This window comes from Octodon degus, unplaced genomic scaffold (assembly GCF_000260255.1).
Source record: "Octodon degus isolate 3935 unplaced genomic scaffold, OctDeg1.0 scaffold00114, whole genome shotgun sequence".
Taxonomy (NCBI): domain Eukaryota; kingdom Metazoa; phylum Chordata; class Mammalia; order Rodentia; family Octodontidae; genus Octodon; species Octodon degus.
In genome coordinates, this window is record NW_004524690.1 from 5,822,922 (window position 1) to 5,838,979 (window position 16,058).

General features: G+C 41.3%; 1 protein-coding gene across 5 annotated transcripts in view; it reads right to left on the bottom strand.

The window, feature by feature from the left end:
* Acsl1 (acyl-CoA synthetase long chain family member 1) overlaps positions 1 to 16,058 on the bottom strand; it is a 76,183-nt gene that overhangs the window by 48,979 nt on the left and 11,146 nt on the right. For 3 of the 5 annotated variants that reach the window (XM_023699607.1, XM_004639778.3, XM_023699606.1), the window contains exon 2: positions 4,703 to 4,923. In XM_023699607.1, coding sequence (XP_023555375.1) covers positions 4,703 to 4,897 — 195 coding nt within the window. In that variant the 5' untranslated portion in view covers positions 4,898 to 4,923. Of the gene's footprint in view, positions 1 to 4,702; positions 4,924 to 6,553; positions 6,818 to 16,058 lie in introns of those variants that run through there. The other 2 variants (XM_004639779.3, XM_023699605.1) reach the window with 2 other exon arrangements.

Genomic DNA, 16,058 nt, shown 5'->3' on the forward strand with positions numbered 1-16,058 from the left:
CCAGCGGGAGAGTTGTGAGGTTCGAACTCCAGCAACCCGAGGCTGACAGCTTTGTGGAAGCAGCCACTTAAAGGCCTGAGCTAGGGCCAGGCCCCCGGTGCTGGGGGATTGAACCGCAGTCCCTGTGCTTTGCTAAGCTTGTTCTAAGTAAGTGCTTTAGACCACTGAGCCATCTCACCAGCCCCTGTGCAATATTTCTTAAAGGAGGATTTTTCCATGTGGCTGGTGGAATCACTCTTCTATTTTTATACACATATAGGCTCACTTGTAAACTGGCATAAGCAATTTATGCAAGAGAAGAGCACAAGTAATGTGGGGGCATTAGACTAATGATTTTGGTCAGATGACCAGAATGTCATGAGATCATCCAGTGTGAAAATAAGTTTTCTATTTGGAAACAAGTTATCCCCAAAGAATCAGTTCTGCATATTAAAAGATCCACATCCTTACTTGAACCAAGGTCTACTAACAAGTCTAGACACTGACTCAGTTAATAAATAGGCTAACTGGCTTAGTCATCAGAAGTAAATTTTTAATCAAAGTTTTGATATTCTTAAAATTAAGTCTTAGTCCAAGGGCAGATAAGCAATGTCCTTTTATTTACTGTAATTCCTTCCCTTCTCTAATGTGTGAAAACAAGTAATAAAAAATGTTTTCATTTAAATACTTATGACCTTGTGGCAGTTGTTAAAACTCCTGACCTAGCCTGATGATGAGAGGAACTCACATATTCTTTCTATTATCATTAGCGGTCAGTGTGGCTCTCATCTATATTTTATAAAGGCTTGCATCCTAAATCCCTTGAACCTGAGAGATGGGTCTACAAACCCAGCAGCACCAACTTCTGCTCTGATCACATTTGTGTCTGACCCAATTAGGGATTAGAGGATTCAGGAAGGGCAAAACTACTTGGGTTTTCACAATTCCAGGCCTCTCTCCCCTCCCCTCCCAACTCCTCACCTCCCACTGACTCCTGACCTTTCCCAAGGTATAGCAACAGAATCTAGGCTCTGTTTCTGGTCTTACCTGCCCCTACTACTCCTCTTCCCACCACTACCTTCACAATCCTGTGCTTGTACATTTATTTTTCCGAAAAGGCTGCTCTTGAGTTCCATGGCGCTAGTTACTGATTCTTCAGGTTTCCCTGGACCGATCTAAAGTTCCCTTATCCTTTCTTAATCCCTCGCCTGGGTCCTATTTATAATACACAACTTTACACTATCATAATAAAGGCAGCCTAAAAACAAGTTCCAGACCTGACACCAGCTGGATTATACTTCCATCTCTTCAGGTTCCATTTTTCTCATGGGTGAAGTGTGAGTGTTAAGAGAGAAAACCTTACATGAAAAAACTAACATTTACCAGACACTGCAGGTCTGGGTGGTCTCCTTACAGTGACACAGGAACGGAGGGACAGTCATCTGTGTGTTCCAGATGAAGAATAAAAGGTTCACAACAGTCCGGCGAACGTGTCAACAGAGGGACAGGCCTAGCTCTGGCCCAGCTCCCTCCTTCTGCAATAATATGTTCTCGTCCTTTTCCTTAACTGCAGCCCCACAGCCTGGGCGCTAACAATTGGAAAAGCTCTCAAGTCATGCGGGAAAAGATTACCTGCACTAAGGGAGCATGGGCTCTTAGCTGCAGAGAGTAAGCAGGGACAAGCTGGCTGGGAAACCTCACACATTAAACATCAACGTATTTTAAAAGCTAACCAACCACCCAGCCCCACACAACCGGCTTCATCCTCTGCTCACAGCACAGACCTTCAGAAGATAAAAGCTATTCTCTGACCTTCAGGGAAAGCCGGCCCTTGGGTCACTGCTGCAGACTTGGGAATTGTGGGCCTGGATCACATTGCGCTTACAAACTTAAGGCGGGCATTTTGCAATCTGGTCCTGACTCCAACTACCCTGTCTGTGCTACGGAAGGTCATCGTCACCTTTCCTGAACATGCCAGAAGCACGAGTGCCAGCACTCTCTTAAGACCCTGGGGCTCCAGAGGAAATTTTAGAAGAAAATCAGAATTATATAGAACCTCAGTGCTACGAGGAAGAAATTGGGGCCAGATAATAGCCAGTGTGGGGCAGGATGAGACATAGCCATAGCAAGAAGTGCAGCCTCTTCCCACCTTTACAACCATGGAAAGCTGATAGGAAAAAGAAGGTGATAGAACCTGTATGAGATGGGGTGGAGGAAGAGGAAGAACAACCATGGAAAGCTGATAGGAAAAAGAAGGTGATAGAACCTGTATGAGACGGGGTGGAGGAAGAGGAAGAACTGGCAAAGGGTGCTCACTTGTTTTCAAAGTAGGAATAAAGCAATATTTTATTCTAGCAGTCAGCTCCTAAAACAGCATCAGATACATAGGAATTTCATCAATATCTTATGAAATGAGGTTCTTTTCCCCCTGCAATATAGGTCCAAGCAACAGAACTAAGCACCTGTATTTACCAACTATCAAAACTCCAATGCACTTTTCTTTTGAGATAGGCTCTCAGTTCAGGCTGGCCTTGAACTCACTATGTAGCATAGGCTGGCCTCAAATTCATGAGAATCCTCTTGCCTCAGCCTTTGGAGTGCTTGGATTATAGGCATGCACCACCATGCTGGGCTTCAAAGTACTTATGAAAAAAAAATCTTTTATTTATTTATTTGGTACAGAATCTTGCTATGTAGCTCAGACTCAGAGCAATCCTCCTGTCTCAGCCTCTCAGCACTGGGATTACAGTTATACACCAGTGCTAGGATTAGAGGTATGGGCCACCATGCCTGGTTTCAGGGGTCAGCACAGCACATTTAGGGTTCCAAGGCACACAGTACAGGGGATCAAACCAGGGTCCTTGTGCTTACCAGGCAGGCACTTAGACTGCAGAACTATCTCACTAGCCCCTCCAAAGCACTTTCATATTTAAATGTTTACTGTCTTTTAAAAGCAAGTTCAGTATTTTAGAAACCTAAGACCTATAAATTCTGAAAATGAGAGCTAGATCTATGTCTACAAGGAAAGAGAAAAACCCAGACACCTATATTCATATATTAGATAGTAAAATTATAGATTTTAATTTTCTGCTTATCTGTAGTTGCAAATTGTCTTACAGAGAACATATATAATTATTTTATTAAGACACAGTAACTTTATGCTAAGCTGGAACTTAAAAGCCACATTGTAGGCACTCCCAATTTCTCATATAAGAACTAGGCATTTCTTATAGTAACTGCTAAATTATAAACATTTAAACTCTGCACTTGCCAACTACCCTTCTCCTAGTGATGATAAAACTACCCTGGTACTCCAGGTGCTCTGCAGAAAAGGAAGAATATCAAAGTCGCACACCAACATATTAGAAAAAGTTAAACTGTCATCCTTATGGGTATGTGATTGGCCAAGGTAGGGTATTAAGATATGTGTCTTTATCTTTTCAGTAGCAATAAAGTATACTGCCAACTTTGCTTATCAGTTCAGTCATTCTATATTTACATATGTATATATGACACAGATCAGAGTGATGTATCTTTAATATATTTTAAGAATTTATTTAAAACAAATCTAAGAATTCACCTAAAATAAAACAAAGGGCAAACACCCCAATAATAACAAAAAGCCATGAATCAAACCACGAAGTGTACACTCTTGAGACCCCTAGGGCCATCAATATAGAGGAAATGGGGAGGGCCTTTCACCTGTCCATCTAAAAGCAGCAAATAAGGCAATTCTGTCTTTCAAAATATCCTTCTGCATATATGTTGAAAGGATTAAATACTGAAAAGTAATTCTTTCTTAAATAAAGGAAAGAGGCAACTACAAAGCAATGAGCAGATGAAGCATCAAAAGGACAGAGAAGTTGGCTTCTTCATTTTTTAGTTCTTTTCTATTTTTGTTTGTTAATGGTCCTTCAAAAGAGATGAAGGGAGGAAGGTAGAGCAGGAACACTAAGGAAAATACTGCTGAAAAATTTTAGGCGGTGAACCCAGGGCAAACGAGCCACCGTGTGCTGTCATCAATGAGAGCTTCGAAGGGTTCCCCATCACTGCCCTTTGCCAGCCTAGCGTAAAGCCCTAATTACTTAAGTTCTAGTTTAATTTTCAGTCACTAGGAGAGCATGATCTTCAGTCTTCCCGCGTCATGTGTCACCATGGCACTCTCACCAATTAAAGCTTAGATGCCCTTTGAATGGTCTTGTTTCTTTGCTTCCTATCTTAAGTGCTGTAGCTATGTTACTACGCAAAGTTCCTACTCTTTCTCTGCTTATCTGTTGTGACGTCCCAGAAGTCTGTTTTAGCAGTCTGAGAGTGATTTTTAACTATCAGATGTGTCACAAAAGTAATTCTTCATCCTATAACGTTTGATGATTCTCTTTCTTGCTGAGTATGACACCTGTGAGGATAGGGACTTTGCGTTGTCTGTTCCCACTGGTGGCTCCTCTGTACCACCACAAAGCCTACAGCAAGGGAAAAGCACTTGGTGATTTCTGGTATAATCTTCTGGGTGACTACGAAGACAAAACCAACTTACTTGACCTCTTTTGTCCCTGTGCCCTATATTTTGGCTTCTATTTCTGTTTGCTGAGCACACTGATGTTTATAAAGTTTCCTCACTAATACTTGATTGTGATTATGACCTTGATCAATAGCACCTTCAAAAGGGCTTTACTAATCAGGGGAAACTTGGAGAAAACTTGGAATACAGGCTGGGACCACTTACCGCCACTTCCACTGACTGCATGGAGAGGTCACATGGTGGCTTCAGGGCCTTGGGCCTCGTGGCGTACCAGAAAGTTGTAAGCGCGGCAAAAGCTCCGAAGCCCATAAGGGTGTTGGTAGGAAGGGTGCGCACGTACTGCCGAATGTCAACCAGCTCTGGCAATCGAAAATACTGCAGTAATTCGTGGGCTTGCATGATCCTGTCCCGATGGTTCCCGAATTCTGTCAGAAGAGAAAAAGGTCATATTCACCCCTGGGCAGCAGAACTCCTTTCCAGAATTCCCAAAGGTCAACCACCTAACTCTATATGGCTCACTGTCAAATTTCATTTTTCTAAAAACATTTTAAGAATTCACTTTTGTTCTATTTCTCCATTATCTTGTATAAAAGAAAAACAATGATCATCTTGCTTTCACTAGCCACATTAAAGAGACTTTACTCGTAGAAAATGCTTGCCATAAAATGCTCAAACAAATGGTATATGTTTCTACTTTCTTCTCTGACAACACCTCAGTTTTAATTAATCAAATACACTCAACTCCCATTATCAAGGGTAGTGGAGATATAAGAGACAAGAAACAAATAAGCCTAAGCCACCTAACAGCCATCAGTTTCTGTTTTTTCCAAGAGATCTCAGAACAAGTCCTCTAACTGGTAAAACAGACCAAGCTAAATTTCAACACTTCTCTCACCTTCCTGGTACTTTTCAAAAGTGACATATCAATGCAAGGAAACCATAGGTGACTACTGTACTATGATTAGATCATTTCTGAAATTTTTCCTAAGATACTATACTTAACATAAATGAATAGACTGTATGCATAGCCTTTAAATCAAGTATCAAATATCTAGAAAGAAATGTTAGTGTAGCATTTGAGAAACGATAAAGAATAGTAATTACGACCCTAGATCTGGAATAAAATCCTGATTTCCAGCTTATTAATTACACTAATTTCTTTACCTCCCTATACCTGTTTGCTTATCTATAAATGGAGATAAAAACATGATGCATCTCCCTGGGCTTGTATGAACACTAAATGATTCACAGGAAGACTTTTGGATGGTGCCCACACACCAGTAAGTGCTCAAAATAAATGTTAGACATTTTCTCTTGTGATATCTAAGAGCTCTCTACCAATGCTCTTGTGATTCATCCTGAGTGTAGCACAGTTGGTTACTCAGGTAATAAAAAATGATGCCGATAGTTTACAAATAAAATAAGCTAAAACAGAGGAAAGTTAGATGAATAACTTGTTCTATATCAAAGCCCCAAATTCAAGGTTAGAATTTACATATAGAATAGTCTAAAATTAAACATTCAGTAAAGATAATAATTAAAAGTTACTGATGAATAAATGCTCTAAAATTTGGCAGCAATAGTAAGGGAACAATAAAAATGAACTGAAAGACTTCCCAAATGTTCTGTGGCAATGCAACAAGTGCTCACACTGCAAATTCAGACGGTATTTGTGAGCTACATACTATAAAATCTTTTTAACAGCTAAGTCACAAAACTGAAAAGATTTTTTCTATTTTAATATAAAAACCATGCATTTAAATTTAAACATATAACATATACATTTTTTTTCTCACAGACTAGCAGCCTGCTGGGCTATTTTTACAGACCAGTAATTGCACAGGACCCAACAAAATACACTTTTTCCTGTTTCATTTAGTCTTGTGCTACCAATGGCTCTGGGTTAAGTATACACACTACTTACATACATGCACACATACCCCCTCCCCACACATAGAATATACAGATTTGACACGACAACAGAGAACAGATAAGTAAATGTCTTCAGGTTATAATTTGAGACAGAAAGAAACCAGCACTTACAAAACCACTCACCATCTATGCTACCAACAGCTGACTGCGAGGTGACATGCCACTGCAGAAAGAAAAAAGGGCAGCGAAGCTGGGGGTGGGGCAGGGGCTAGAGGAGCTCAGCCAGGGCTTACTCAGCCTGCCAAGGTCTTTTAGGGCATTAGTCACATGCCGAGTCCTACACTGCTGCCCACTGGGCTAAAGGTAACTAGCAGACAAAATCCATACTTGACTTCTCAGGAGAACAGAGGGTGGAGGATGGGCCAATGAGGAGCTGGGAGCAAAGTCACCCCACTGCTCCACCCATGGGCAGGGACCGGCACCAGTGAGTGTTCTGCTACTAGCACCAGTTCTGCAAACAGACACTGTTTTCTTTCTGCTCGGCTTCCCAGTAGGAAGAAACAATGGGCATATTTTAAATCACTGAAGGAAGGATAGGACGTTGGGTATATCTAACCAACACGAGGCATACCCAGAAAGAGACTGTCAAGAGTACATTCACAACAGATTTATTCTAAATGAATTCATAGGAATTGAGCTATTTCTGTCACTTTGCATATTTGAGTGCCTAGTGTTTGCCAGGCACTGTGCTAGGAGCTGGACAGACAACAGTGCTAATGACATGGTCTGAGCTTTCTATGGGATAACCATCTAGATGCAAAGATACAAAATTAAACAGGCAAGGCCTGCCAGGAGACTTCAAGGATAAACAGACAAATCAAGTCCAGGTCTTCTTGGCACTGAGCAGTGAGACTGCACATAACGCAACAACTCTACAAATGAAATGACCTTAAAAATCTAATATGCAGGGCCAGTGCGGCAGCTCAGTGGACTAAGCACCTGCACAGGGACTAGGGGTTCAATCCCTGGCATCACATGCTGCGTGACCCCACCCTGGGCACCCTGAGCCAACTACTGAGACTGAGCATGCAGGTGAACACCTGTAATCCCAGTGCTGGGGAGGCTGAAAACAGAAAGATCACTACAAGCCCAAGCTTCATAGTGAGACCCTGTACCAAATACATTAAAACAATAACAGCAGCAACAACAAAAAAACACTAATGTGCAAGGGCCTGGGAGAGAGCTCAGCAGTCCAAGTGCCTGCCTGGCAAGCACAAGGACCTGGGTTTGATCCCTGGTACCACATGCTGCACTGGCCCCAGAACCCCACATATGCTGTGCCAGTGGTGCACGCCTGTAAACCCAGTACTGGGGAACCTGAGACAAGAGGATCATTATGGGTCTGAGCTGCATAGCGAGATCCTGTACCAAATAAATAAATAAATAAATTTTAAAAATTAATGTGCAAACTTGCCCTGCCCTTAAATCACTTCACCTTCAAGTTGTCTATTTATCCTGCAACACGCCAAGTCTGAACAGGAATACCCAACCCTCACATACACACCTTTGCCTTCTCTCTCCTTTACCCAAAGCCTCTGAAGTAGTTTTCATACAATCTAGATTCAGTTTATAAGGGCTGTTCAACAGAATCATATCCCTGAGTGAAAACAAAAACAAAAACAAGAAACTTCTCTTTAAACAAATATAATCATACATAGGTTTATTTATGTTAAGAAACAGCAAACTATGAGCAACATGACGCTAATAAAGTTTAGAGAAAAAACATTTTAAAAGTGCAGAAAATTACAAATTTAAAAGCATGCATGCAAGATCATTTTATCAGATATGAATTGATAATGCTAAGCGTTGAAAGTCAGCCAAATTCTTATATTTAGTGAGTGACAATGGCAAGCCATGGCAGTTGCATCCTTGCCTCTTAGCAACCAGGTCACAAGCTGCAATCCAACTTCACTGAGCAAGCTGGTTAATGCCCTTCATAGTAAAATGCAGTCTATGCACAAAGAACTAAGACAGCGCCTCATTCAGACCCATGTAAAGAACAAAACTCCTAAGAATCAATAGACAGAATTATAAATCTTTTCCCTTGTTTGCTTTCTGTTAAGGAAAAGGTACTTTTTCAAAAAAGATTTCCATACCATCATCTATGGAAATAAATACCCGAGGAACATAAATTACACTGCTGTTGCTAAGAATATGATTGAATTGACTTACAGGCTTAAGAAGCCAGTATTTCGCCACGGAGAACAGCCAAGTCCACTGACAGCCTACATCTCCTTCCTCTACACTTACTCCTGTGCACCCTTCTTCCTGCCACTTACAAATATGTTTGCTCAGCTGGGGCCTTGGAATTGCCTACAAAGCTGGGATCACAAACCACAGCACAACAGGAACATATAACAGTAATCAGGGAAATCTGGCACAAACCACAGCATAAAGAATGGAGTGAGCAGATGTCTTTAAATAGATGCGAGTAGAAGACACCATAGCAAGGTGGGGGCCACAGAAACTGGATGACTCAACTTCCAGGAAGCAGAAATCCTTGCTACAATCAGCATTTCCTTAGGGTTGGGGAAAGATTTTCATGTCTTGCACCTATGGGAACATCGCAATAGCAAAATGGCAAAGCAGAAACCATGACCACAGAGATTTAAAAGACTTCTCTAAGATTTCTGTCAGGGACAGGACACCACTCTTAGTCTAAATCCAATCTTCATGAGTGATCTCTGCTGGGCCACTGACCTTACCCACTGATAACATTCACGGTTACCTGGGCAAGTCCCCACCCTAGGTTAGGAGCCACAATACCAGGTTCTGAGGTCCTTCAGAAGCAACACACCACAGTTTTGTGAGATCCACATCTGAGACCCATCTAAACTCTCGATGTCTTACATAAATGCTAGCATTTCTCTTACACTCAGGGTCCAGCACATGTGGGTTCATAGCCCATACCTCTTACCACTGTGTTTACATCATGAAAAAAGTGGCACAAGTCAGAGGAGACTCACAAGGGCATCATTCTCCAAGGTCACACACACACACCCTCCTGAAATTCTGCAAGCTTGTACTTACATTAGCATTTTATTTTCTTCTTATCATTACAAACCATAAAATAGGTGATCTGGATGTTTTTCTCCTTCTAAAGCTCCTTAATCTTTCATCAAGCTAAATAATAGCAGTCAGATGGAATGTTTCACTAAGAACGCAGACCTCAAACAAATCCACATAAACAGCATCCTTGCCCTGGCACCAGCAAATTAAGAAATCCTGACATCTTTCCTCAATACAGCAAGCCAAGCTGGCAAGATGCTGCCATTCCTTGTTCCACCTCCTCCCTCATACAATGGGCTATTTACAGAAGATTGAAAGCACCCTCTTTGTCCAGCACTGGCTGGGCAGAGTTTGAACCCCTGGGAGGAACAAGGGAGCAGCAGCCAGGCCAGTTGCTGTTCTTTCAGTCTGCCACTCTAAAACTGTCGGATTCATGCTCCTTAACCTTGGCTGGCAAATTACCTAACACTAGATTTGCTTAAGCCATCGCCTCTTGAACCAAAAGAGCAGTCAAGCTGTCCCTAGGGAGGGAAGGAGGTACATAAGTTACAAAGAGCTGCCAAAGTCACTCAGAGAGGAAGGCAGACCAAACTCATTCCTCACTGGAATTCACGACTGTGGTGGCCACCCCTGGCCCATCCCATGAGCAGGGGAAAGACCATTCGGGTAACTTTGGGATCCCGCACACAAATAAGCAAGTGGTTCCATGGAGAGTTAGTTATTCCCATCCACTGTCTTGGGCCTTCTTTCTCAACTAAGTGTAATGAACCTTATGCCAATGGGCTTTTCAGTTTTCATTTTCATTAAAGTGATCCTCTGGATTACCAATTCAATTCCTACACAGATTTAAAAAGGAGAAACAAAATAGAGGTGCCCTGTATTTATAAACTTGATTTCATAAAATACTGAGGTCAAATATCTCTATACAGTACTTAACCCTCTCCCTGTCCACCCTTCCTAAGGTTGTCACAGAAAAAACAGGATACAAAGCTTTTAAACACAAATATAAAGCTATGCTAATTTTTAATCAATAAGATTAGGACCATATTTCATTTTCATATTGACCACAGGCCACAATTATTATATACACACAGCCTCAAAAGATGCTGCCTGAAAGATACATTTTTCTCACTTGAAAAGATAAATTTTTAAAGATGAAATGATCAAATATTTATTTATAGTATTTTCTGTATTCATTAAATTCCATATATATTTGAGTAACATGACAAAATAAATTACTTTAAACATAATGTTGAGCCAGGCATGATGGCAAATACCTGTGATTCCAACATGCAGGAGGCTTGTACTGGAGGATCTCTGTGAGTTCCAGGCCACCCTGGGCTACAAAGTCAGACCCTTTTTCAAAACAAACAAATTAACTCTTAGTTCATTAACATTTCATTCCACCTATTTGACCAAGCACCTTCACAGAAGGTCTTAACATCTTTAAAGCTACTTTGGGGCCAGCCAAATAGCTCAGGGGATGAGGGTTCAATCCCTGATTCCTGGGCCTGCCCTGCCAGCCCCAGTCCAGCACGAAAAGATGCAACTGAGACTGGGCAGGGTGGCACATGCCTGTAATCCCAGCTCTTGGGAGGCTATAAACAAGCGAATCACTACCAGTCCAATCTAGTAGTGAGACCCTGAACACCCTGTAGATCCTTCCCTAAAATACAAAATAAAATAGCTACTTGGAAGCATCTTACAGATTTCTATAAGGCATCTTCACATTTTTTCTTCCATTTAAATTATTTAAGTTGAAGCATCTTTTAGAAATCATGTATCCGTTAAAGCAAAAAAATTATCACAAATCCATAAGAGCATATTTGAATATTAGGATAGAACTCTTTTTTTTTTTGGCGGAACCGGGGTTTGAACTTAGGCCCTTGTGCTTACCAGGGAAGAGCTTATTCCACTGAGCCATCTCCCCGGCCCCTTGAATATTAGAATAGTAAAAATTTTGTCCTATGTTTCTGCATTTCTGTGACTAAACTTTATATATTATTGCTCTTTAATCTGATTAAAGATTAAAAGATGTGTTATTTTTTAAATTTTTTATTCATTTTAATGAGAAAAAAGATAAAATAGCAATGAAACATTTCAAAAACAAGCTAGCAGGACAGTTACAATAATTAATACATTGCATATTGTTGTCTCGTAGTACTTATTCAGAGGACAAGATGTAGACATGATATTTAAAAGATTTTTTATAACAATATCTAATACTTGCTTTTGTAAGGACAAACTCTAGGAAATAACTACCCAGCTAGTGTTACATTTCTTTACCTCAGAAAAAGTCAAATTTGGTTATTTAATCTTTATAGGAAGACAAGAGTAGGACTGGCTGAGATGGTTTTAGGACTAAGTGCTTTCTTAAAGAAGGCACATCCTATTACATGAGAGCCTTATTAAAGCTCTAACATGAGTGAAAGAGAGTATGGGGGAAGCCCTCTCCTTATTAGTGTGTAAGAATTATTTCTTATATAGATATGAATACAAACTGAGGAAAATCTGCACTTTTCGTGAAGCTTGGATGTAAAACATATAACATAAATACAGAGACACAAGAGTGCATAGCAAAGCAGCAGCAATTGTAGATGACCAGGAAGGCAGAAGGTGCTTCCAAGGAACTCTGCATGGGGTGGGCGCATGTTGAGCTGGTGCTCTAAGCATGAGAGTAAAGAAAATGAACCTTGCTTCATGCCATAAGGACAGAAATAAGATTAGAAGAAGCTATCCCTACACCAGCCCTAAGATTTGTTAACAAATTAATCTGGAGCAAATGAGAGTTATATTAGAGGAGGGAAGAGAAGAAAGGTGTTGAGGGAAATCAGTTTAGCCACAATTTCCTTAAGTCACTCCTGATTAAGCAATTACACACATGACTAATGGCAGTCCCCAGAGGAGCCTTTATTTCTGTGTGATTTCAATTCTATGTAACTGCCTTCAATTCAAAGAACAGTAGACTGTGCTTAGGAGTACAGTGTCCTGATCCTGCTCTGTGCAAGAAATGATAAGAGCCAGGTCTGAAGCCAGCACCCAGGCACCTTAAGAGCCACGTACTGGGACATGATCCGGTGATTCAATTCCAGGCAGAGACATAAGGCCATGCTGATGACAACAAAAAGCCACAATATAGTGTTTTTTAAAGTCAAGACATGAACACATATAGCCATCATCAGGTGAAAGAATGAATAAAATAAATATATACCTACAGTGGAATATTACTGAGCCTTTCAAAGGAATAGAAGTTGGATAAATATTAGCACATAGTGACATGGGTGAACCTTGGAAACATTATACTAAGTGAAATAAATCAGATGAAAGAACAAATATTGTGTGATCTCAATTATATGAAGTACCTAGGCCGGCAACCTCATAGAAAGGAGAACAGAGGATAATAGGGGATGGCACTGGGTGAGGGAAGCATGAGAGTTATTACCTAAAGGGTACAGAGTTTCTGTTTGGGATAATGGAAACTTCTGGAACTATATAGCAGTAATCATTACTTAACTCTGTGAAAGTATTCAATACCACTGTGTAACTGTATACTTAAAAATGATTAAAATGGCAAAGTTCATGTTAAGATATATTTGACACAATAAAAATTTCAAATCATTTAGGAAAAAGGCAGTATTGATAACTAGACATAAATAAAAAAAATAAGGAATTGGAGGCTGAGTTTTGAGCTGGGGAAAATAAACCGAGAGCAGTGAAGAGGAGGGGTAGAGCGGGTGGGAAGTTAGTTTGTGAGCCACTAGCCCTGCTTTCCAGGGTCCTGAAAGCCTTGCTTCCAGTGCAAGGCAGAGCTTCCAGGCTCACGCTGCACATTCTGGGCAGACTACCCTAGGTAGCCTGCTGGCTACAATGGGCATAGCAAGGAGCAGGTGTTACCAGGCAGCTGCCTAAGTCCTCCTCTGCACTTCTTATTTCTGTCCCTCTTAAGGAGTGTTTCCCTATGACCCAGGCTCCATCCACACTTCCCTTCTCCCACTGCCTCTGTCACTACAATCTTCTTTCAGCAGCCCTGTTTCATAAAGTCCAAATGCTAGCCAGACAGGCCAGAAGCTACTTTCTCTAATAAATTCTTATATGACCTCCTCAGTGAGAACCAACCCTTCTGCTGATTTCCAAAAACCTTTATTTGCACCCCTTACACGGTACTTGGCTACTCCCATTTTATACTTACAGTGAGCATGACAGTACCCACGTAGCCAACTCTCCCATCTCCTATCCTTGGTGCTTACCATAGTGGCTAGTCTAAAACGGGTACTTCATGAATATTTATTATTCATAAATGACCCTCTGTGATCCTGACCATTTATCTACTGCAAGCTGCTGCAGGGTATATTAATAGAAAAGTGAGTCTTCAGAGAAGGGGGCACTCAAAGTATTCTCAAACTTCAGTATCATCCTTCTTCCACCTTTCTCACCCACACAGAGCTGCTCCTTCTCCATGTACTAGAAGGGAGTAAATAGTGCCTTGCAAGTTAGGAGGGATTGGCAGACAATGACTTAAAAGCTACATAAACTATTGCCTTGCTGCATCTCCATACTGATATTTCTCAAACTGTCTCACTTATGTATGACTCCTTCCCAAGAACACTGTCAATGCTAAGGATAAGGGTCCTCTTTTCACGTGCACATTTACACATATGACTAATGGTCAATTTAAACGAAGTCACTGCTTTCCACAAGGAGGGGCAGGGATCCCACTAGCACCTGTCTCAAGTATAGCAGCAAGCATGAGAAGGGTTAGGCCCAAATGCCACAGCCAGCTGGCCATCCACAGCTATAGGTGAATTTTCTATCACAGAACACAGATTCCTCCATGCCAGAGAAACAGACCAGGTTTCTTCCAGCATAGGAGCTGCAACGCCAGGTGATGAATCTGGCAAGAGGGCTTCCAAAACACTGAGGCTGCTAGGTGGGCGGCTCTCTGAGATGTAAGGAATGCCAGACAGGACCTGCCCAACATTCTCCAGAGTAAACAAATAAATAAATGAACCACATATCTCTCCTCCCTTCTTCCCTTATACATAGATGCAATAAAGGTATGTTATGGACATCCACCTGAGAAATGATAATTATAGTTTGGATATCCCTGGTGAAGATATCTAAGTAATATAAAAGCCTTTGTACAGGACAGCAAATTTTGGTGAGGTGTTTAGAGGGAATGTACTAAAACACTCCTAAAAGAAGTCAGATTCTTCCTGTGTCTTCAAATATTTCATTAATACTGCTCTGTGATTTCTGTCTATATGTCATGACAAGGCAAGGACATTTCCTGATAAGACCTGGAGAAGAGACCAGGCTTAGAGTAAAAAAATGACCTCAGTCAATCAGCCTGGCTTCAGTGAACAGAGACAAGAAGACCTGTCTGTTAGTCTTACCTGACTCTTCTGCAAGATGCAATACAGAATAGCCTTCTATCTTCCCATCGTAAATTGGATCTAAAAGAGTATGTTATTTCAGTTCATGCTGGGCACAGAGAAGAGCCCTAATTATGTTGATAAGTCCGCCTCTTGAAGAATATGACAACATTGTTTAGGGGTATTAGGCAAGACAAGTAGAGCCTGCTATTGTAATAGTTAAACAATGAAATAAAACTTCCTTTGCCAGTAAAATACCACAGAAAAAATACACTCCACCTGACTGGACAGGAATAAACCACAAAATAAACCCTAGAGAAAGAGGCCCCATGGAAAGAAGGAGAGAACACAGCCTAACAGGAAAGTAGACTTGCATTCTTTACCATAGTCAGGCCTGATTCCACATAGACAGGAATGCTTTTCCACAGAGAGCCTCCAGAAGGGCAGTGAGATCCATTTGTTTGAGAAATTACACAAAGGGAAGGGACCTCAGTGCTGGATTGCTCTTGAGCACTCTGTACAAACCCAGTGTCTTCCAGTGGCAACTATGGAAATAGAACAGAAACAAAGAAAGAATCCTAGACTCAAAGGCAAAAAGTCCCCATTCCAGGCACTGGCTGTGAGTAATGAGCCGCACACTTCAGAGCCAGTTCTGGGCATGTGCAGGCTAAAGAAAGGGGAAGACCAGAGGAGAGCTACACCCCCCTTCTGTCAGGAAAACCATGATGACCTCCATAAGACTCTACAAGAAACCAAAGGATGGCCAGAAGATCCTGGCATCTAGGAACGATCACCCAGATTCTAAATACACCCAGAAACCCCAGGTCAGAGCACACACAAACTAAAGAATCAGCGTCAAAAGCCATCAATTTTATGCAGTAAGCCTATACAGGTGTCTACTATCATTATTTCCATTTTATTATTTTTATATTTTTATTAGTACATGTTTACATTCCCTGTGTGAAGATGGGACACATATATAACACATCTTCAGTCCTAGCCCAGGTCCAGAATTTCTGCCGAGTTCCAGGAACCCCCAGACCCAATCCTAGCCCAGGTCCGCAGCAGGAAGGAGCTGAGCACAGCAGCCAGACCTAAGCCAGACGCAGCTGGATAACTCCAAAATCTATAGAGCTCCACCTGAACTTCAGCACGTGTGAAGGTTACAACTACAGCAAAGATCTACAACAAAGGGCAGAAGACAGTGCTACACAAAATGAAGAGAAGGAACAAAATGCAACCTCAGA